At 35.4% G+C, this 22,534-nt stretch overlaps 3 protein-coding genes across 5 annotated transcripts; 1 reads left to right on the top strand and 2 right to left on the bottom strand.

The window, feature by feature from the left end:
- Positions 1–752: 752 nt before the first annotated feature.
- LOC132190711 (uncharacterized) lies at positions 753–7,809 on the bottom strand. Of its 2 annotated transcripts, none has more exons than XM_059605759.2 (9): positions 7,588–7,809; positions 6,034–6,892; positions 5,425–5,485; positions 4,226–4,455; positions 3,832–4,033; positions 2,815–2,937; positions 2,592–2,677; positions 2,383–2,501; positions 753–1,111 (listed from the first exon to the last, which is right to left on the bottom strand). In XM_059605759.2, the coding sequence occupies exons 2-9, from the start codon at positions 6,454–6,456 to the stop codon at positions 943–945; spliced, it is 1,413 nt and encodes a 470-aa protein (XP_059461742.2). In that variant the 5' UTR covers positions 6,457–6,892; positions 7,588–7,809; the 3' UTR covers positions 753–942. The 2 variants fall into 2 exon arrangements, with proteins under 2 accessions (XP_059461742.2, XP_059461744.2); XM_059605761.2 differs by having other exon boundaries at positions 860–1,115; positions 6,034–6,549.
- A 1,152-nt stretch (positions 7,810–8,961) lies between these two features.
- CLT2 (CRT (chloroquine-resistance transporter)-like transporter 2) lies at positions 8,962–13,934 on the top strand. Its single transcript, XM_059605449.2, has 10 exons — positions 8,962–9,401; positions 9,500–9,645; positions 9,923–9,960; positions 10,482–10,597; positions 11,122–11,221; positions 11,307–11,342; positions 11,465–11,515; positions 12,258–12,381; positions 13,036–13,161; positions 13,305–13,934. The coding sequence occupies exons 1-10, from the start codon at positions 9,037–9,039 to the stop codon at positions 13,460–13,462; spliced, it is 1,260 nt and encodes a 419-aa protein (XP_059461432.2). The 5' UTR covers positions 8,962–9,036; the 3' UTR covers positions 13,463–13,934.
- A 2,259-nt stretch (positions 13,935–16,193) lies between these two features.
- LOC132188993 (Sas10/Utp3/C1D family) lies at positions 16,194–19,876 on the bottom strand. Of its 2 annotated transcripts, none has more exons than XM_059603456.2 (9): positions 19,783–19,876; positions 18,749–18,818; positions 18,434–18,521; positions 17,717–17,896; positions 17,448–17,630; positions 17,147–17,320; positions 16,897–17,051; positions 16,632–16,758; positions 16,194–16,429 (listed from the first exon to the last, which is right to left on the bottom strand). In XM_059603456.2, exons 2-9 carry the CDS (start codon positions 18,790–18,792, stop codon positions 16,418–16,420), a joined length of 963 nt encoding a protein of 320 aa, XP_059459439.2. In that variant the 5' UTR covers positions 18,793–18,818; positions 19,783–19,876; the 3' UTR covers positions 16,194–16,417. The 2 variants fall into 2 exon arrangements, with proteins under 2 accessions (XP_059459439.2, XP_059459438.2); XM_059603455.2 differs by lacking the exon at positions 19,783–19,876 and adding an exon at positions 19,031–19,129.
- Between the last annotated feature and the right edge of the window lie 2,658 nt (positions 19,877–22,534).

The raw sequence follows: 22,534 nt of genomic DNA, 5'->3' as shown, positions 1-22,534 counted from the left end.
AGTGAGGATTTATTTTACATACCAACGATGTATGTGTTTCTATTCATTTAAAATTTTGGGGAAAAAATAATAGTGATCTTTGAAATATGACATTTTATTTATGAAAATGATATTTAGTAAGCCTTTAGATCAAGAAGGGCTTGTAAAAAATAATAATAATAATAAAAATCAAGAATTGATTTTTACTGTTACGTTCTCTTTATCAAATCGTTCTCTACGATTCAAAAGTTATCACTTTAATCTCTAAGATTAGAATCGTTATTAAATATATTATTTTGTCCACCTTCCCTTAAATTTTTTTAATATTGTTGCACGCCAAATTCAATTAGACAACAACAAAAATATAAATATAAAAAGAAAAAAAATTCCAATATTTACCAAGAAATGCTACCGTTCCTCTTGTTGTTCTCTTAATGTTATCTTGTTCCTATGTGAATATTATTAAAAAATAAAAATAAAAACTTATCCTACCGATCATAAAAATCAAAAAATAATATACACATATAACGAAGATAACACTAGAAGACCACCTAGAGAGACCATATGATTCCTCTTATTTACCATTCATGCTTACTATAAAGAATTTTAAATCATTTTTTAAATTTGAAAAAACTTATTGTAAATAAGTGAAACCAAGTGAAACAATATTTTTTTTTCCTTTTTTATTATTTTTTTATTTTTTTTTATTTCCAATCTTACTTCGTGGGGACGTGTAGTTAAGAGTACTACAAGATATAGCCAGGTCGTGGCCAAGGTCAAAATTGTTCTATTTTCTGTTAGCTGACAGGCTAAAAAGGATATACATAAATGAACCCGTCAGGATAGGAAATACTAATTCACTGCAATAGGAGAAAAGATAAAATTAAACCTAAGATCATATAAACGGGGGGCCGGGGAACTAATGAGACAAAAATACATTTTCATTCTTGCCGTATAAAGGACCTATGTGTAAAAAAGATACAAGGGCCATAACATGGCCTTTAAGATGTTGTATGATGGATTTATCCATTTCAAAATGGTGTATGATAATTCACTGGTGAGTAGTGCCTCAAGATCTTCTCTCCACCTTCCTTTCACTAGATTTTTTTTCTTCTGCTTCTCGCCGTCTTTGCTGCCTGCCACATGGTAAACCGCCGGTTATTTAGCGAAACTGAAAATTCAATGGCTTTGTTTCCTAATACCATTTCCTTCTCCCTTTTGTTTTCTCTTTTCAAAACATTAACAAACAACTCAAAACTACTTTCACCTTTATCTTATATTAAAACACTTTTTCAAATAAAAAACAAAAACCACCCTATTAACAAACAGAGCTAGTTCTTTATTACAAGGGAATGAAAGTGCCAATGGAGTCAAAATAATCCAGAAAGTTCACTATCAATTCTAGTTTAAGGCAACAAAAATTATTATCAACTTATATGCATATGAAGTAAACAACCCCTATTCAACCCCTAGAAAACAATTGGTATGTACCTGTCTAAAGTAACAAGACAGTCAAGCGATTTGAAATCATATCAACATTCCAAACTTGCTTGGTAAAGGCCGACAAAAATAGAAAAGTTTCAGAGAAGTCAATATGCAACTAAAAGCTAATGTCTCGCTCAATACTAGATATTATAGTAGATCAGATTCACCAGGTTGACAAGCTACCTTTTAATCCAAATAATTGGGTACTAGCATTTTCTGCAAACTGTGTATGATGAGTTCAAATTACACATACACCAAAATAATATATCATATCCAAACTTACCAAACCCAACAACGAAAGCCTCAGTCCACCTCAAATGGATAAAATATGGTAGGAGAACCCTATAGTATATCCTTACATAAGATCAATTTATTGTTCAACAATCCAAAAACTACCCAGTTAACCATTTAATTAGATGTACTAGCAGTTACTTCAATGTGGATGGGAAAACTTTCTAATTTCTCACATAGAAGCATAATTATGATCGAAACCCAAGTATATGATCCAAAGCCTACCTAAGATGTGTACATTATGGTGCAGTTGAGAAACTTAATACACCACTCATTCAGTGTTCATAGTTGATCTGCTGGCAACTTGCAAGGCAATACATGAATATAATAGACATCAGAGAATTCTTTAAGAATCATCATTCATCAGAGGCAACTGAGTCACCAATTGCTTTAACATCAGAAGAAGTTTGAAGGAAGAGTGCAAGAAAGGGATAGCCAATAAAAAGAATCTAAAAAATGGTGAAATAATAAATTCAAAAAAGGCCATTCGATTCAAACTCAAGTAGAAACCCAACACAATGTGAGCTGCTCCAATACAACACCCACAAACTGGAATCATAAGTATATAAATTCTGGGAGAAGTAGATGATCAAAAATATATTCTTCAAAACTGTTAACAAAACTTACGCAAAAGCCATGTACCCTGTGCCAGCATTAGTAGCAGATAAGGGTGCTGCATGAGCTCCAGCTGCCGATATAGAATCCTGGCCCCCAGAGGACACAGAATTTCTTCGATCCCCATCCACCTGAAAAACAAAAAAAAAAAAAGTAATAACATATGGTGAGTCTATTCATATGATAGGGAAGTTACAAATGCCATATCCATCGATGAGAACCTTATCCCACTTAGATTTCTTGTTCTGTCTACCATCCCTAGTAGTGGGATCAGCTGCAGGTGGCATGGATAGCAAACCAGTAGCAGCTGCAGTTGAAACACCCGCAAAATGACTTAGTATAAGAACATGCCATTACCTTTTTTTAAAAAAAAATTAAAAAAAAAGGAATATTCTATGAAAACCAACTTAACCCACTGAATTAAAAGTGAAGTCTTTTACAGACCTGCTGGAATAGGCATATTAACTTTTGGTGTAGGAGCAACCGTTCCAGATTGTGTTCCTCCAGAAACAAAGTCAACCTTATTATTCTTCTTCTTTTCTAGTTCCTCACGCCTCATATCAGTTTCTGCTTTAGAAAAAATACCACAAAATAGGTGGAAAGTGATTATGTTGAGAAGATCTATGATAGCAATGATATGTACGCATTCTTGTTAACTTAGAAGACAAACAACCAGCAAACAAAGAAATTAATGCAAATAAGGAAGATGCATGATTCACAAATTACAATAACAAACAATTGAAGACCTTGAGCTTGAGACTTTTAAATTGGAAAGCCAAGACTGACAACATTTAACCAACAATTATGGGAAGAAACTCCCCAACGTGAAATAGGAAGAAAATTTTGTTCTGCTTGATGTGGTGTATTTGAAGAGAAAGAAATGACTGTAGCTTTAACGATAGAGGACGGTGGCGCAGTAAAAGGCCTTTTTCTTCAATTCCATTTTCCAGTGGATGTCTACCTATGATTGTTTTCTTATTTCTAGTTTCCATCCCTTCAGTTTTTAACGAAATTCGATTACCTGTCAAAAAAATTATGGGAAGAAACATACCCAACATATTTGAGGCTGCTAAAGAAATGCCCTCTTTCACATTTTGACACATAAATTAGAGTACAAACCTTATGCCAGATAGACAAATGTTAACATTCATGGTTGTTCAAAATGACCCAAAAGATATAGTTTAAGTTCATGCCTTAATGTTCATGATAGCAACAGAAGCTAAATAGTCTACAGCCACCCTAAATCTACTCTCCACAGTACCAAACACATCCTATAACAACACATTCCCCTAAGGCTATAATGACATATTCTGGGTAATTGACTAAGAAGTCTAAATTTAATAACACGGTAATTAAAGAAACACAAATAGTCACACACATGCATAAAATATATACATTATTCAAACAATACCCTCAAATGGTACACACACACACAGATCTGCAAAAGGAACTGTTAATGACCTATTTCGTCATAGTAGTCGCTTTTGTCATATCCATGAGGGTCAAATACATCCTTACTGAAGCAAGACCCTATTTGATCGATATCTTGATACCTCACTGCATGCAGCAAGAAGTCAGGGTTCCTGTAATCTTTCCTATTCCGTACTTCTGCATTGAAGCTTTTTCCATATTTCTTGTAATCAAGGAACTTATTTATTTTCCTCTGCAATAACATTACATAAAGGATAAAGGCATCAAAAGAAGTATCTCCTTAATCCTTTCTTTGTCAAATTATAAGAAATTTGCAATTTGAAAGCAACAAGAAACCTCACATTCAAACACTAGTGATCTTTTCACACCTTAAAAAAAAAAAAAAAAAAAAAAAACAAACAAACAAACAAACCAAAGAACTTACTTGTAGCTCCTCCGAGCACTTTGCTTTTGGTGGTGGGGGGAGAAACGTGTCTAATGGATCAATTTCTTTTTCCTGTTCCATAACAGCTTCCTCAACCTGTGCTCCCTCTGATTCATGCATAGCGTAGTTCATTGTATCATATCGTGACGGATCAGATGATAGAGGAGTTACTGGATTGCTAGGTGTTAAAGCCTGAACAGTTCCAGGAGTTGTTTTCTCTTGGAAATGACCTATAACAGACAATTTTTACAAAATTAAAGATAGAAAAGAAGCCACGTACAATCAGACTACAAAATCATAAATAACAAAAAATATCATTTTCTATCTCCTCTGTCTGAATTTCCAACAACTAAACTCTGTCAATCAAAGGTAGACTGGCAAAGAATCTGGCTGAATAGGTGACTTGGGCGCATATTTGGAAATTCTATGTGCAACCATTTCAATACATGAATATAACATCATAGCCATCATAAAACACTATCACTTTAGAAAATTTCTTTTTGATTGGTAATTTACATGCAACTGGTGGGACTTGAACCCACGACCTCACCCTCCACCTTGCTACAAAGGGAGGAAGCACCAATGGAGCTAAAGCGCATTGGCTCACATTGGAAAATTAAGTATTATAAGCATATTTTGGTGATATACAATCTCAAAATGTCAATCTGCCAACCACAAGTTCATTTTCCAATCACTACCCTAATGGGAAGGACGAAAGCATTATGAATTTCAGTAATGTTACTTGCCCAATATATATATATAAAGTGTGTGTGTGTGTGTGTGTGTGTACATATCAATAGTCTCGTATCCATGCTTCCCTGAGTCCAAACCCAATGTTTGTTAACTAAGCGGCACATTCCCAAACACTTTTTTATCCTCCTTTCTTGTTCCTGTGTACAGCCCTTACCTGGCAGTTTTCATTATTTGTTCTTTGCAATGTCTAGGGAGGTTAGGAGTGAGTCAAGCCAATGCGTACAAATAGACAGACCAGGTTCATCCTTTTATGTTGAGGTCAGTACAAGTATGTCTGTGATTAAAAGTCTAGGTGGTGTTGAAGTTGGCTTGTTGTGTGTGCATATATAAAATGCTACTTGCCCTAAAAAAGATAAATATATAGAATGCCAGATGGAAAAGTGACTGAGATGAGTAGCAACTGGCAAAGGGAAATAACTGAATGCTCACAAGCACTTCAGACATACCATTCGCAGTTTGAAGCTCTGATTCAAACATGATCCGACCACTTCCTTCTATTTCTCCGTCCTGGTTAAAAAAAAAAAACACCACCAAAGCAAAATATAAATTAAGACACATGCAAATTAAGATACAATACATGATAGAAGGCTCACCCTAGAACCCTCCCCCACCTCCAAAAAAAATTCTCTAAAAGTTGACTTGGACTTTTCCTCTCAGATAGGGAGGGGCTCCACATAAGCTACTAACTTCTAACAACCCATCTTCACAAGCAAAACAAGTATCCAGAAACTCTGTACACAATCTACCATCTTCAGTGACCATTTGCAAAATTCAGTATCAGATAAAGACACCATTTGGTTGCACGGAAGTATTGATGAAATATTCATTATACAAAATCCAACCCACCATATAACTCCCCTCACAACTGATTCCTAAAATCAAAATTTGCATCATGTACAATTAATCAGACACAAACGTACACTTACACACAAAGCTCTCTTAACTGAACCTAAAACAACATGAAAACATAAAATACAAGAATTCCCCATTCCCATATCCTTCCTCCAAATTTCTAAGCAACCAAACATAACTTATATGAAAACAAAAGAAGGTACCTCAGGCTCAGGAGACATAGCAACTTCATCATGACCATAGTCTACGATCGTAAGATTCCGTCTCCCACTCATCTTCACACTCTCTGACGCTGCTACTGCCTCTTGCTGCGGTGACACTGCCGTAACTTGAGGCTGCGGTGTTGTATTTTCACTGGCAATCGGCGGCGAGTCATCATTAGCAGCATCACCACCAAGTCTATCTCCGCTTTTGGCCAACGAATCATCCTGTTCTGCCATTCTTGAATCCATGTAATAGTCATCTTGTTGCTCTCTCTCTGCTTCTTGCCGCTCTATTTTTTCATCTTCTTCTTCTTCTTCTTCTTGTTCTTTGACATCTTCCATGCCTTCATCTTCTTCTTCTTCTTCGTCGTTGTACATGGACAACATAGCAATACCTTCAAATTGCTTCTTCTTTGATGCCATGGGCACTAGGGTTTTTGGGGTTGGTGAATTAGGGTTTCAAAGGTGGATTTCCTGCCCTCCAATTGCTAAGAACAAAATTATTTGGAGGATGTGCTGCATCAATGTTTTATATCATATTAGGACTAACAAACTCCATTCTTACATAAGTTGGAGTGACAAATTATGTTCAACAGACCTAGCAACATTTGCCAAAATTTCTCCAACCCAACCAACAGTACAGAGAACAAAAAACAAACTAAAGATCTGTGGGTCACACTACCGATCGTTTTCCCACACTTTCTCAGCAACCAAACAGCCCAAAAACCAAAAATAAATAAAAAAAAGAAAAAACCATATCTGTGTTTAGTGACTTCAACCAGGTTAATCGCCACAGACTGGTGTAATTTTGTTAGTCTCCACAGATCCACTTCACTCGTCATGGGATGTGGCTGTCTTTCTACACAACATTGAGACCACCTTAATGAGTTAATGTCTCTCTTTTAGTGACAATTAAGCATGTTGTTGGTGAATGAATCACCACATAAAATGTTTTCTTATCGTTCTTTCGCATACATTGAACTCATATGCCTTTAGACTGACCAAAATGACAATTAGAAGAGCAATAAATAAAATAAGACTTTAACAGGGCAAAGCATTTTTAGCTCAAGTGCCTGTAAAAGCCAAGCCCAAGATTTAAGGCTCAACAATCGTGAAGGGCCTGCATAATCAAATGATTTAAAAAGACAGAATAGTGGGCATGCTAAGTATACCATCTTTTACTGATGCACTCAATTATCCAAACATAAATAATTTAACAGAATCAATCCGCTCTTTTCCAATTCTAACCATTATTTCAATCAATACTCTTTCTTCATCAATGTCTTTAAAAAAGTTTCGTGACTTTTCATTTACAATTTAAATTCTAAAAGATCATTCAAGGAAATGCAACATACTGCAACTGATTCGAAGATTCAAAATACAAAATGAAATAAGTTCCAATTATGGCCAAAAGCTTTTAAGTCAGACAAAAAAAAAACATATAGGCTACTATCATGCGAAGTTTCATCTGATTTGTACTTCATCAAACTACCCTGTCGGCGCATTACATTCCAAGGTAATCGAAAGGGAAAAAATAGAGAGAGAAAAGCTTACCTCTGTAGGTGGCTGGGCTGTCCTGCAACGGCGAAAGTGGAGAGAGAGAGAGAGAGAGAGAGAGAGAGAGAGAGAGAGCAGGAGAAGAAAAGCGGTGGTTCGTCGAAAACTAAGGGTGAATGGCGGCGGTGGCTGGTCGGCGGCGGGCGTGCGGTGGTCGGAGGTAGAGTTTTTAACAGAGAGGAGAGAGGGTTAGGGTCTACTGAAACTTCGCTCGGGTGAAATTTGTTAGAACGAAGGTGGTGTTTTCGGAAGAAATTTGTTTTTAAAAAGTAATTAGCTGACGTGGCAGCGTAAAATAGGGGGAGTATTTACTGTATTTTGGAAGCCTCGTGAAGCATTACTCAATTTTAAAATGACATTAATTTTTTCTAAATTGGAGAGGAAAAATTCTATAGTTTTTATATATTTATTTATTTATTATTATAGGTGACGCATGCAGTTATATAATAAGATATGCAGTGGCACATTAATGAAATTCGTGAATGTTAAGCTTATTTTACAAACTAGTGTAACCATATGATGTATAATCATCATTAATATCTGAAATTGATGTATTTATGTATTTATGGTTAGAATAATGCTATGTACTGCCTGAAATTCATTTTATCCTTGATGTAAAGGTTTTTCTTTACACTTTTGTAGGGACTACTTATTGTGTAAAAGAAAAAAATAATTCTATTTATTGCCCTCTATCTCCTCCTATCTCACAATGCCTATGTGGCATGATCTTTTTAACCAAAAAAATCAATCACATGCACTAAATATTACGAAAGACCACGTCACATCAACTTTTTAAGGATTGAATATAAATGAGGTAATGTATAATATTACTCGAAAGAAAAGCATTTCCACTTACATGAAATTCGAATGGAAAGGCAGTACATAGTAACACACAGATAGAGCCATAAATTCTTACCGAGAGAGGCCAAAATATGAAGATAATAGCTATACAACCTATGGCCTCGTAGTAGTACGAAGCTTCTCTTATTTTGTATAATATAGTTTTGTTCTCAGTTTTTTTATGTTTCTTAGTTATATGGGTCCTAGATAGCCTCACATAAATTTTGTTGAGACCACTTAACTACGTATACATGTAGTACATATCATTATTTTTAGGTTTCGTTTGGGTTGTAGAATAGATTATTGGAATGAAATGACTATTCTCATAAAATATCTATTTTTTTGTTTAGTAAGAGTCTGTTCTTATAAATAGTTACTTATGTAAAAATAAGGGAATACCTATCACGCGAACCAAACAATGCCTTAATGTTGTAGTAGATGAATTATTGAAACTTTTTATAAAATGCTCTAATATTAATAATCGACACTTTAAATGCAGGAACTTTAAATTACGGCGGTGAAACGGATACGGAATAGAGAGGAAGAGGATATATTCCATCAAGCACCTCATTTTCTTCGATTCAGCAGAATCCTTCTGTCCCTCTCATGGGATTCTCTTACACGTCGTCGTTTCACTCCTCTCACCTACACTTCCCATCTCATCGACCTCATAGCCGCACCACCCTACATGGCCCAACAACCTTCCGCTGCCGTCCCGCCGCAATGCCTAATTTCCCTCAAAACCCGAACCTCTTCCGTCGCCAACTCCCTCCAAACCCACCGGTTCCTCACATTACCAAACGCACCCACCTTTCTCTCAGAGTCCAGGCATCAAACGGATCAAGTGCAAATCTAATTGTCACTTCCGCAGTCACCGCAACGCTAGCCGTCGCCAACCGCGTGCTCTACAAGCTCGCTCTCGTTCCCATGAAGGACTACCCCTTCTTTCTAGCTCAGCTCACAACTTTCGGGTAAGCAATTAAGTGCTTATTTTTCATAAGTTTTTAGATGGCACACTGTGTGATTGTAATGCTATGTTCTGTTGGGTTTGATTCGATTTGATTACTAGGTATGGGGCTATATATTTTTCGATATTGTATGTGCGATATCGTGCGGGGATTGTGACCGATGAAATGCTTGCTATTCCCAAACGGCGGTTTTTGGCTATTGGTATTTTAGAAGCTCTTGGCGTCGCTACTGGGATGTCTGCTGGAGGTATTGGAATATGCGTTTTAATTGGATTCTGTAATTGAAGCCCAAGGTCTCTTCTAGTAGTACATTGTTCGGGTAAACTTGTACAAGGCTGGATTGTGTTTTCAATGCGTTATATAGCATAGGGTGGGATTGTTTGGTTTCTGTTGGATATGAAGTATGAAAAAGGAATAGCCGGTTTAAGGGGTTTCAAAGGAAAATGATGAGGGAAGGTTTTGAGTGGTATGGTTTTTGGTGTTTAGTAATGGTCTTGATACTGAATGTTATATATCTTCTACAGCCATGCTTCCTGGACCAGCCATACCAATACTGAGTCAGGTATTTTTTTGTTATGCTTAAAAGTTAAGAGGACTTCTTGATTGCACAGAGTAATTTTGATACATGTCGCTGATGAGAAACTAGTTTGGCCTTCTCTAATGCTTCACAAAGTGGGATCTTTGTGCAAACCCCACCAGTCACCTCCTGACCCATATGTGGGAAATCCCCCTTAAGCATCTGTGTCACTGACAGAAATTAGAAGAACAATATGGAGATTTCTAGTGCTCACAAAATACCAGACTTGGGAAGAATCTATTTCCTTGAAAATGTTTTCCCCTAAATACATTATCCATTGAACAAAATGGTGCAATTACTTGGCACTGACAAGATACATATTTTCTAGCTAAAAGAGTTTGTCAAAAAGTACGAAGGAGAAGTATTATTGAACAAACTGATGCAATCACTGTATGCTAGTCTTCTTGTTTGGTTAATAACTGTTTGCTAGTCATCTGAGCAACCTGCTGTAATATTTGGTATAACGTTGTCTCTTCCATATTTCTTTTTGTGCCTTTTTTTTGCAGACATTTTTGGTGTGGCAGCTGTCTTTTTCCAGTTTTCTCTTGGGGAGAAGTTACTCATTTAATCAAATTGCTGGCTGTATACTTTTAGCAACTGGCGTGGTGGTGGCTGTTGCCAGGTATTCTACTACCTTTTCTGCATTCCTGTCTCCCTGCATTGAGCTTCCAGCAACCACCGACCACCTTCTGGTTTCTGTTAACTTTGTTGTTGAGATGCCTACAACTACCCCCCAGAAGAGAAAGATGACAATGAAGCATTTTCCAAATAGGATAATTCTGAAATTTATTTTGAGGCATGAATTCATTTTTATTTTTTTTAATGAATAAATTTTGAGGAATGAATTCATGATGTTGAAAAACACCATGAAGTGTATCAAATGGTGCTGCACAGCAGATAATCCTTATAAACAGGAAGGGAACTTCAGTTTCTGTCATCACATGTTTGCATTTCTTGCTATAATCATGTCCTTTGCTGGAAGATACTTGCATATTGTTTCTGGTTTGCTATAAAGGAGCTTGGCGAAATCTGTACTATTTAGCCTGATTTTCATAAACTATCAAATATTCAATATTCCTGTGGACTTGCTTTCTACATATCTAGTTCCTCTTTCCTGAGAATTATTTGTGTTTTCCACCATTACAGTGGGTCTAATGCCGGTCAGATGCTATCTGGAGTTGAGTTTGTATGGCCAGCACTAATGATAGCTTCAAGTGCTTTTCAAGCCGGTGCATCAATTATCAAGGTTACGGCAATGAGCTAATATCATAATTTCAGTTGTACTCTGCATAATCAAATTAATGAAACTTGAAATTGTTATTGTGAAACAGGAATATGTTTTCATTGACGCTGCAGCCCGCCTGGATGTATGGCAATTTCTTCTTCTTCTTCTTCACTTTTTTTGTTGTGTTTTATCACCATTTTGTAGTTGACGTAAGTGCATCTTTTATTGGAATTTCTCAAAGTCATCAAAACTATTTTCCTGCAGGGAAAGTCGCTTGACATATTTGTGGTCAATTCCTTTGGATCTGGATTCCAGGTAATTGTTATATGGCTTGCTATAAAAAGTTCACAAACGGTCATCTGTAAGTATCTCACCAGTATTTCATGTGAAAAAAAAAAAGTATCTCATCAGTCACTGCTCATAGGGCAGTATGTTTATACTCTCAGCTAAGTAGTTCCTACCAAAACAACACAAGCATAGCCTAAGTGAAAAGCACCCTTAGCACTTCAAATGGCAATTATTCTTATTGTCCGTTAGGTCTAGAATTTCTATTTACTTTTGGAAGAAATATTTCCATTACTTCTGGAAATTTTTTTTTTTTAAAAAAAAAAAAATTTTAAAAAAATTAATTAATTTTTTATAGATATTAGTATTTTATTGTGTTGGGTAAGATGAGTGTTATAAGGTTCTCTGAGTTTTTATGTTTGTAAATTATAAATAAAGCAATATCATGGAAGCAGTGATTGGGATTAGGATGCATTATTGATCAAATGAAACTTCAAAAAAGTCTCTCTCTCTCTCTCTGCAACACCTAAAGGTTTTGCACAGCACCAGGCTTCCCTTGATTCTTGCTTTTCTCACTTCTCTGTCTTGTTCTTTTGGTTTAAAATGGATAAAGCTTTTACTTTGTAAAAATAAGTAAAAAGGGAAATATTTTTCTTTATAGCTTGTTTATCTGACATAATGTGTATACATTTGATGTTCAGGATCTTCAATACTGAATAAAATATATTTTTGGTTTTTTTTTTTTAATTCTAACTTTTTGTTTGACTTGTAGGCTCTTTTTGTGCTTCTCTTATTACCTTTCCTGTCAAAGGTGAAGGGCATACCATTTGACCAACTTCCTTCTTATCTGAAAAGTGGTGCTGGTTGCTTTCTTAATTTCGGAGCCAATCCACCTGGTATGGTACTTTTGGTTATTTTTTTCTGTAATTTTATACCGGTCTTGCATTTGGGTTTTCCTATGCATGCAAACCACCAATATGCTGTGTGATTAGGCATAACATATGAGGTACTTGGAAACTGTAGATCTCCCTTGGATACAGATGAGGGTTATTAATATTTATATACACTCCAACTCTATTTAGGACATTCTCAAATTTAATATCAGTTAAGCTCCTTGTAAAACAATACAAATTTATTGAAGAAATCCGTGTCCAACACCATGGCTATAAGTTGCATTGTGGCAAACAAATTATTCTTTTCAAATTTTGTCTCCCCCCAATGTCATGAAATGATTCTATTTCACAAAACAAAAGATGTTCCTACTACATGTCCGATGAAATTTAGACACATGCTTTGTGGATATTGGAAGCATGTGATTCTACGATAAGAGATAGTATTCCATACTATTGGAAATAAAGGTGGAGTACTGCCTAAAGATTAGCGAGTGGGAACTTTTGTGTAGTTCGATTCAGAAAGTGACTGTATTGGTGTATTAGTATTACTATTCATTGCTGGATTGGTTTTCCATTTCCTTGGAAAAATTTGGTGCTTCTACAAAGTTTTGTCCTCTCTCAAGTTCTTAATCACTTTACATTTGTCTCTTGTTTCAGGTTGTGATGGGGCTCCGTTGCTTCCACTGCTTTATATAGCTACCAATTTAGCCTTCAACATCTTCTTGCTAAACGTAGTAAAAATTTCTTCTGCAGTTGTTGCTTCTCTTGCTGTGATGTTGTCAGGTGCTCTCCCTCTCTCTCTCTCTCTCTCTCTCCCCCTGTACATGTGTACATATGTGCACGTGTGCTTATACATTGCATGTGTTTGCAAATCAAGGCTTTTCTACAACCTTTTTGCTAATGGGGGCTTTTTGTTTAATATGCAGTGCCAATTTCAATTTATATTCTTTCCCTCCCATTGCCATATCTTCCGGTGGCCACAAGCTTGAGCCCCTTTTTTCTCTTAGGCAGTGTGATTCTGGTATTAGGTCTTATTCTGTACAACATACCCCAGCCTACCAAGCAGGGCTCTGATGATAGTTGACTTTACAATTATGAAGTTTCACATCATACTTTTTATCCAACTGTACATATTGCAACGCCATTCGTTTGTTGAACCCTTTCCAGAGCAAAATGCTAGCCTTTCTGTTCCGATGACAAAGGACGAAAAATCAGACTTCCATCCTCAGAGACCTCTCCGTTGGCTAATGGAAACTTCAGCGTTGAGATCGTATCTGCTCTTTTAATGAAGATCACATTGACTATTTATTTTCTTTAGGTGAGATTGGAATGTAATTATTTTTCAGGCCTTGGGTCAATGTTTTTTGTTTTGTTTTTGTTGTTAAAAGATGCATTTGTATATCCCTAGCACCTATAATAATTCCATTTTATGGACAAGGTAGTTTTAAAATCTTTCTCCCATTGCAATTAATGAACTTATGTTTTATTGGATGTAGAGAACCTATCCCACGGAACAACGATTACAATCTGGATATGTAATTTTGTTGTTAATATCATTCACAATCAGCTTCTTGCGAAAGGGATGTGAAATAGGGATATTGATTTACGAAATTCTCGTGTTTATTAACCTTCTGTTTTCATTATTCTTTATTTTTTATAATTTCTTTAACTTTTTCTTTGGTGGGTCTTCTTGTGGGTTCGTCTTCTTCGAGCTGCGATTCAAACACAAGAAGCGTTGATTTCAGTGAAGAACAAAACACACTATATGGCTGAGATTCTGTGAATCGTCTTTCTGAACAAAACACGAGAAGCATCTTCTTCATTAGGAGGCCTAAATTTATTGGAAGACTTGAATCAACGAAGTCGCCATTCTCAGACCATTCTCAAAGAGAAGTTGGAAATAGGAATCACTATTCAAACCTTTGTTTGGTTCCAAGGAAAATCAAAAACTTTCCTGAGAAAGAGATAGTATTGCATATCTATAAACTGTAAAGAGGAACTTTCACCCTAGCTATTAGAAATACCAAACTCACAATTTTTTTTTTCATCCTCCAAGGACACGACATGATGCAAGACGGAACCATCTTCCACATAATGGTGTTTCGAAACCTACCAAAATACTCTTTTTCAGCAACCGAAAAAGTCTACCACACCACTAGGCATAACCCACACCAATCCTACAAGGCTAAAGATGGTATTCTATAGAGCACTAGCCATCTTACAATGTAGTAAAATATGGTCCAATGAATCTCCACTCTACTTGCATATACAACGCCAATCAACCACAATGACATGCAATTTTCTAAAATTATCTATGGTTAGAATCATCCCTAAGACAGTCGACTAAGCAAAGAATGTCACTCTTAAGAAACCTTATTCCGCAAAATACTCCGCAAAGAAAATGAGTGCTACCATGGAAAGACATTACAGTAAGATTTAACATCAAACAACCCCTTCTTGGAAGGTTCCCAACAAATTTGGTCTTCACTACCCTGTTTTCAATTTAAAAGAGCACAACAAATTAAAGAATAAGGTAAAGAAATCCACCTCCCAGTTGTGAACCGCTTTGAAAAAGCTGCTTTAAGAGCTTGATCCCTACACCGCACGTCATGCCAAAATTTAATTATGCAGCCATCACTGACCTCAAATCTAGTATGACTAGAAAATTCCCACTCTCTCCTGGTATTCTTCCAAAGCCCCATGCACCTCATTAAAACATCACTCACCTCACGCACTGCCATATTTATAATCCACAACCACTTTTCATAAGGCCTCTCTCTCTCTCTCCTGAACACAACACTAAAGCCACTTCCCCAAGAGAATTCAGTTGAACAGAAGTAAAATATAGACCCTCAACCCTTCTTCTAAGATCGGATTACACACCTAAGACCAACTAACCAAATGAAATTTGAACTCTTCACCAATACCATCCCTTGAAAAGTCCCACCACAACTTTTTTATGCGACTGGCAACACCAACCTCTCACCCATACAAATACATCATCTTCCATCTAGCTAAACAACGCTCTATCTTATCAATAATGCCTTCGGTCTTAAACAAAGCTCCCAACAGAAGGTTTAGATATTTCATAGGTAGAGAAGAAAGCTTAGTACCTAAGATGCTAGTCAAATTAAAGTATCGTTCGCAAACAAAAGGTGAGATGTTGAAGGCAACAACATTCCTAGACCCCACCCAAAAACCTAATAAGAGACGCTCATTCACCGTAGAAGAAATTATTCTACTTAACACCACCATAACAATGACAAATAGTAAGGGAGATAAAGGGTCCTCGTCAGAGTGCTATTCACCAAAACAAAAAAGCGAATTGAAGAGATACAATGTTCTATCCAATTACACCATTTCTCCCCAAAACCGCATCTCCTCAACATATACAACAAAAATTTCCAATCTACATGATCCTATATGCCTTTTCAATATCCAACTTGCAAAGCACACCTGGATCCTTGGATCTAATCCTGTCAAGGCACTCATTGGCAATGAGAATAGAATCTAGAATTTGCATGGCCCTAATGAAGGCATTATGAGGCTTGGAAATATCTTCTCCACTACCAAATTCAACCTGTTAGCTAGGACTTTGGCAACAATTTTGTAAGCTCCACCAAGCTAATAGGTTGGAAATTGTGTTTCGGCTTTTCCTAAAAATATCCAAATTTATGTTTTTGCAAGAAAATTAGAATGTCAACAATAATTGACAAATCCTAGTATATGAGCATCTTTGTTGCAATCTAGGAATCTAACAGACTAACAGTCCATGCTCCAGATATACCAAGATTTTTACTGGAACATTTCGCGAATGACCATCTCAATCGAACAATTAAATTCAGCACGAAAAATGGGGTTTTTAGTCCTCCTACAATACTCATAGGTAGCTGCCATGGAACAAATTACATCACTTAAAATAAACAAAATTGCACCATACGAGGCTATTTAAACCTTAAATTACTACCTCCACCAGCACCAAACTGCCATGCAGTTTTAAATCCGAATTGCTCAAAAAATCCAAGATTTTTGCTGTCCCTCAATGTCTCCTCTGCAAATGGGGCAAAGGTCAGTACATAGCTCATAAGCAGTAAAGGATTTTTTTCACACAAAATATTTCAAATGAATAAAAACAATAATAAGTACAAATGTAAATAAAAATTCTATGAAATGTGACTTCATAGAAGCAAAACACTTGAAAAAACAGGACATTCAATTCCATTTAACAATGCCAATTATTAGATTTGAGATACCTTGCGCTTATTAAATTTCCCCATTCTATTGCTGCCATAATTGACGCCTGTCGCTTGCTCACTGATATCATCATCTAGGGGTAAGGTTTTGATTTCATCATAGAAATTTTCCGTAAGGCCAAGCAACCTGGTATAAACAGATGAAAAACAGTCAAAACAAAAATCAGTATAAACAACCAAACATCCTCTTGTTTAACGAACTTTACAAATCTATAAATTAGTTAAGAAGACCAATTAAAGACCCAATATTTTTTGTTCTACATACCCATTTCTTGACTTCTTCAAATGTTTCTCCTTCTTTTTCTCCATTTTTGTCATGGGAGCACGAATAAAAAGTTCCTCTTCTTGCTGTGCACGCTTCTCCATTTTTGCCATATATCTAGACAGCTCCCTACTTTCAGGTCCAACACTTTCTCTGACCTGTATTTTGACCATCAACAAATAATAGATCACCAATTATTGAACATGAATTCATTCATGTCTAGTGACCCTACCAAAATCAGTCCACAACTAACCTCTTGGGGTCTCCCCTCCATATCATCCATCAGCTCACGCACAAATTCACTCTGCCTAGATTGTCGAAGGATCTGTTTCTCCATTCTCATGGCATTTCTTTCCTGCTTTGAGATTTTACCTTCCTCCATAGAAGTAGGGGCAAATTTGGGGGGTTGATATACACCTCCGTCTTCCTATAACATACAAACATAAACGTAGAAAACAAAAACCTCAAATTTGTTTCTCAGTTTAGTAAATGATAATCTAAAAGAAGAAGACGAATGCAATTTCTGAACTTGATACTTCAATATCTTGACTCACCCCAGGAGTCATATCTGATCTGGGAACAAGCATGTCAGGATTTGGACGATAATTCAACAGATCCTCTGTCTTCTGAGTGGTACCCGACTCCTTTTCACTCAGACCTACAACTTCTGTTGTACCCACAGTACCCCTTGTGAGCTTCTGGATTTGGTACTGGAGTTTTTTGTCAATTGGTCGAATCTGTCATAAACAGAAAGATGACAATTAGGTTATTGGCAGAACGCATGCTATAACATGGATAACAAGAAATAGAAACAAATTCATACCTTCTCCAAAAACAACCTTGTCTCTATTAGGCTCCGAACAACAGGATGCCCCTCAATCGAGAACCCTTTTGCTTTACGAAGCAGATAATAGACAAGTGACTGGCAATAGCTTAGGAGAAGCAAATGTTTGGCTTCAAGATAGCTTATCCCATCTACCGTCGGAAATTGATTTGCTTTCACCTAATACATGAGACAAGAAAAAAGAATAAATTAATCTTCTCAATAACTTTTTTTTTTCTTATGAATAAAAATTTATTAAAAGAAAGGCAAAGCCCTCGTACACAAAAAGTACACAAAAGAAAACAACCGCCCTAGCAGTGTCTGATGTCTAAAAAGTGAACAAGATCTACAAGATTCGAGAAGGAAACATTAGGACCATAAGCTACAGCCCAATCTAAGAGAGAACTCAAGAAGGAGGATTTGAAAAAAAGCACATTAAACTGGCAGTCCTCAACCGCCCTAATGACTACTATTTTTTTGCTTGACAAATTACCAATTGTAAAGCGGAAAAAGGGCAGTCATCAACAACTAAAACAATTGGAATTTTTTTTTTCACTTGCAATGCCCGTGCTTTATGCTGCAGAGCCAAATTAGTGAAGGGCATGTAGGTTAAACTACCATACAAAAGCATGCATGATGATACTACCTTAAAACAATTTCAGCACTTATAGGCAGGATTGTATCCAATACTTAAATTGGACTCACAATGATTCCTACCTTAGCAGTTAAACCTTCAATTTTACTCCTTACTGCATCTAATCCTTCCTTCATCTCTTTCAACAGTGCAGTTAGCTGAGGAGCCTCTCTACAACCACAAAAAGAAAAGGTAATAGAGCAGTCAGACTAAGTTAAATTCTTAAATTTCATAAAATTCAGTGTCCTCCATTGAGTTCTGGAACATCTAAAAGTGCCAAGCTCCAATTCAAGCCTCAGATAATACAAACACACTAATACCCTTTTTTAAACAGTGCCCAGAAAATGTATGTGAAAACTCAAAAAGACCAGAAGCACAAACAGATAATGCAATCTTACTTTTTAAGTCTATCTTCGTAACCAGAGTTAGGAGTCCCCTCCATGCTTTAACTCCAACTCTGCAATAAATCTGTCAAACGCCAACGAATTAAGATCCAATTTTTAAACACGTAACACAAAAAACGAGCTTGATAATTGAGCAAATAAACAGAAAAAAAAATAATAATAAACAAATTTTATAGGAACATGGCCGATAGGTTGAAGAAGGGAGGTATGAAGAAGAAAGATAAATAATTAAAAGTGCAAAGTCACTGCAAGGGCATAGAAGAGCATGCTTCGGACCCGTTGATTATGTGCCTTGAATTGAATGGTCAACCAAGTAGTCGATTTCTGAAGAAGGGCAAACAAGCTAGGGCTCCGTAGTGCAGAACCGAATATAACAATAATTATTAAATAGAAAAAAAAAAAACAAAAAAAACAAAAAAAAACAAAACAAAGGCCGAGATTTAACCAAACTGTGTCGTTTTATTTTCATTAAAATCTTCTAAAGCTAACATTTGATTTTGACGCCGTCCAATCCTGGTTGATATCTCCTCTAACCTTCTAACCTTCTTCTACTGAGCTTCTCAAAACTGAGCAGTTTCACTGATCTTCTATTTCTTTCAAAATTTATCATGGAAGGCCAAGTTTTGAACTGCCATTTTCAAATTAATCACTATCCAGAGATCGCCGGAGGGATGGTGCCCATCAGCCTAGAGACTTCTCTCTTACCACCTCCCCCTCTCTTCTCCCCCTTTCCCTCATATCTCTCTCTCTCTCTCTCTCTCTGAAACCTCCCACCCACCGCTGCTCTAGGTGGTGCAGACAGTGGCCGAGCCGCCGGCCACTCTCTCATCCCTCAATCTTCTCCAACTCTCAACCCATCTATTATTCTCTCTTAAATCTCTTCCTTTCTCTCTCTAAACCCATTCTCTCACGCTTCAAAATTCATTCTCAAATCATCACCAAATCATCACCAAATCAACACCCATCACAACCGAACGAGAGAAAACAAAATCACCAACAAAAAAAAAAAAAAAAAAAAATTCCTTTACCTGATGTCTCCCCTTCACCTTCGTCTTCTTCTCTCTCTCGCTCTGTGTGATTGAAAGGCAATAGAAGGAAATGGGTTTTGCAAGACAAACGGCGTTAAAGCGTATTTAGGTCAAATGAGCCGTCAATTGTTTTAACAACATATGTTGCATTTAAATTTTTTTTTTTTTTTGGTAACCTTTGTTTTTTTTTCTATTTAATCCCAACCATCGGTAGATTTAACAGCATAGGTGCGTAGTTTTTAACTGCCGCACCTAAGCGGATCCTTACCTGCCAAGTCACTTTGGCTAAATATATATATATATTTTTTTAATCAACTTTGGCTAAATAAATTATTAGCGGCTATAATGATCATAGCTCAACGATGCATATTTTAAATTAATAAAATCAAAAATTGATTTATTTCTTTCTTCTCTTTGGGAATAATTAAAATAGATAAATAAATAATATTTTAAATATAATAATAAAAGTAGGTAACTAAAATAAAATAAAAAATGTATTATTTAGTTTGTTGAGTCGAATGTTAACACTCTTTAACTTAGCTAAAAGAGATATATTAGCTATATTTAGTTATTTTTGCTTTTTTTTTTTATAGCTCAAACATAATAGTTTCACATTAGTTAGAATACCTTAATTGCTACAATGAATAGCAATTTGCTCTTTATTTAACTTACTAAATGAATAAAATATTATTTATAACTATTGATTTTTCTTCCTCTGAAACACAACTTCTCGCCCTTCCTTTTGTTCTTCTGTTCCTCCCGCCCTTTTCTCTATCTCCCTTATTTGTCTTCTTCTACTGTTGACAGGGGCGGACCCAACCCTTCGTCCCCCCAAAATTTTTAAAAAGTATCTTAAAGTATGCATATTTATAAATTTATTCCCTCAAAATTATACTGTTGTCCCCCCAAAATTATATTTGTGTCCTTTAATTAATTTATTTTTTTAAGTTTTGCCCTCTCTTCCAACATTTTTTTAAAAAATAACTTCAAATACCCCCATTTATTTAGTTTCCCTACATATTCAAAGCTACATTTTTCTTGGACCCAATAAATTATGTTTAGTTTATTTTGCTATTTGTTTATATTATTATATGTTTGTGATGTTATAAGATTAAATTTAAGACTTATATGCTTTTATTTTATGTAAATACACACAAACACACATAAATTATATGTATCAATACACTTTTGTATTTATAATCTGTCTTCCTAATGTATCTAAAAAAAAAATTCGTCCCCCCACTCCATAAATCCTAGTTCCGCCCCTGACTGTTGAGTTATGGGTTTGAACTCTCCCCACTCTCAACCTGTTACCATTGTGAAAGAGAACGAGTTAGAATTGGTCCTTGCCTTTTCTCTTTTGATTTGCTTTAGATAAAGTGTTTGAGGAGATGGAGAGTGAAGTCGAAAGAGGAGGTGGAATTGGGGCTTGTAGCTTTCGGTGAGAGAGAGAGAGAGAGACGGAAGACTACAGAGAAAGAGAGGGGAACATAACAATAAAAAAAGTAATATTTAAATAAAATAGAGGATAGATTAGAAAATCTGTTGGAGCATATATAAAAAAAGCAGTAGCCAAAATAAAAAATTGCACTTTTTAACTAACTATTTAAGCTGATGCTCTTATGCATTGTTGAGTTACAATGCTTAATAGTAACAGTTAGCCAAAGTGGCTAGCCCAATGTAAATGCTTAAGATAAACAAAAAGATGATCATGCCCTCGTAAGGGTGGTGTTTTTTTGTGTGTTTTCAGATTTACCCTTGACTTGTACAATTGATGATGAATGTTAGATATTCTTGGTTATTTGGGGAATAACAAGAATAAAGAGGGATATTTAAAATGGGGTATAAGAATATTTAAAAAATTTGATGTAGGATGCTTTTGGAGAGTTGCTAGCTATTTTAGCTAACCTAAACAAAATTTCAGCTTTTTAGTTAAATTTTAGCTAAAAATTTGTTAGTTCACTAAGAATGCTCTAACTGTTTAAAAGATCAATAAATATGAGAAAGAATCCCATGGAGGTGCAAAGCCATATTGAAATGTGAAAAAATAGTTTATTAGTAGACAGGTTCTTTAGGTTTTGTTTGTTAAAATTGTTGTTTTCTATCATTAGTTTTTTTTTATTTTTTTTTAATTTATTTTTTATTTCAAATAAAAACATTAACAAATAATCAAACACAAATCATCAATAAAAAAAAAAAAAAAAAAATCATTTTTACCTTTACGTCACATCATTTATTTTTATTTTTTTAAAAAACACATTAATAGATAAAGTCTATTTTTCTAATAAATTAAATATAACTAGAGGAATTGCAAAATATTACACTAATGAAATAAAACACATTTCATACTATAAATGAAATGAAGCCTAATAATCTCATGTGCTCAATAATTTACAGTCCAAATTGAAATACTTTCCCAAGAGTAGTATTAAATATTAAAAGGAAACTAACAAAGGCACAACTTAAAACTTAACTTTAACCAAACTTTTCTCTTAAGTTTTTTTTAAAAACTGCATGTAGAAGAGAGAGAGCCTTAAACTAAAGAGATAAATAAATTTAGTCTAGAAGTTGGGCTAAAAGTGAGTTTAAGTTGTGGTTGTATCACATCTCATAATCAAATAATACTTATAGCATGAAACAATGACATGACAAATCAAACCGTTTTCACATTGAGAAAAATAGAAATCACATTTTTATTTAATAATGTTACCTAACAAATTTTGTGTATTTGTTTAACAATAATTGATCGAAG

Source organism: Corylus avellana, chromosome 9 (assembly GCF_965113065.1).
Source record: "Corylus avellana chromosome 9, dhCorAvel1.hap1.2, whole genome shotgun sequence".
Classification (NCBI taxonomy): Eukaryota; Viridiplantae; Streptophyta; class Magnoliopsida; order Fagales; family Betulaceae; genus Corylus; species Corylus avellana.
Note: the sequence above shows the minus strand (reverse complement) of the source record. Positions and strands in the feature narration are given on the sequence as shown.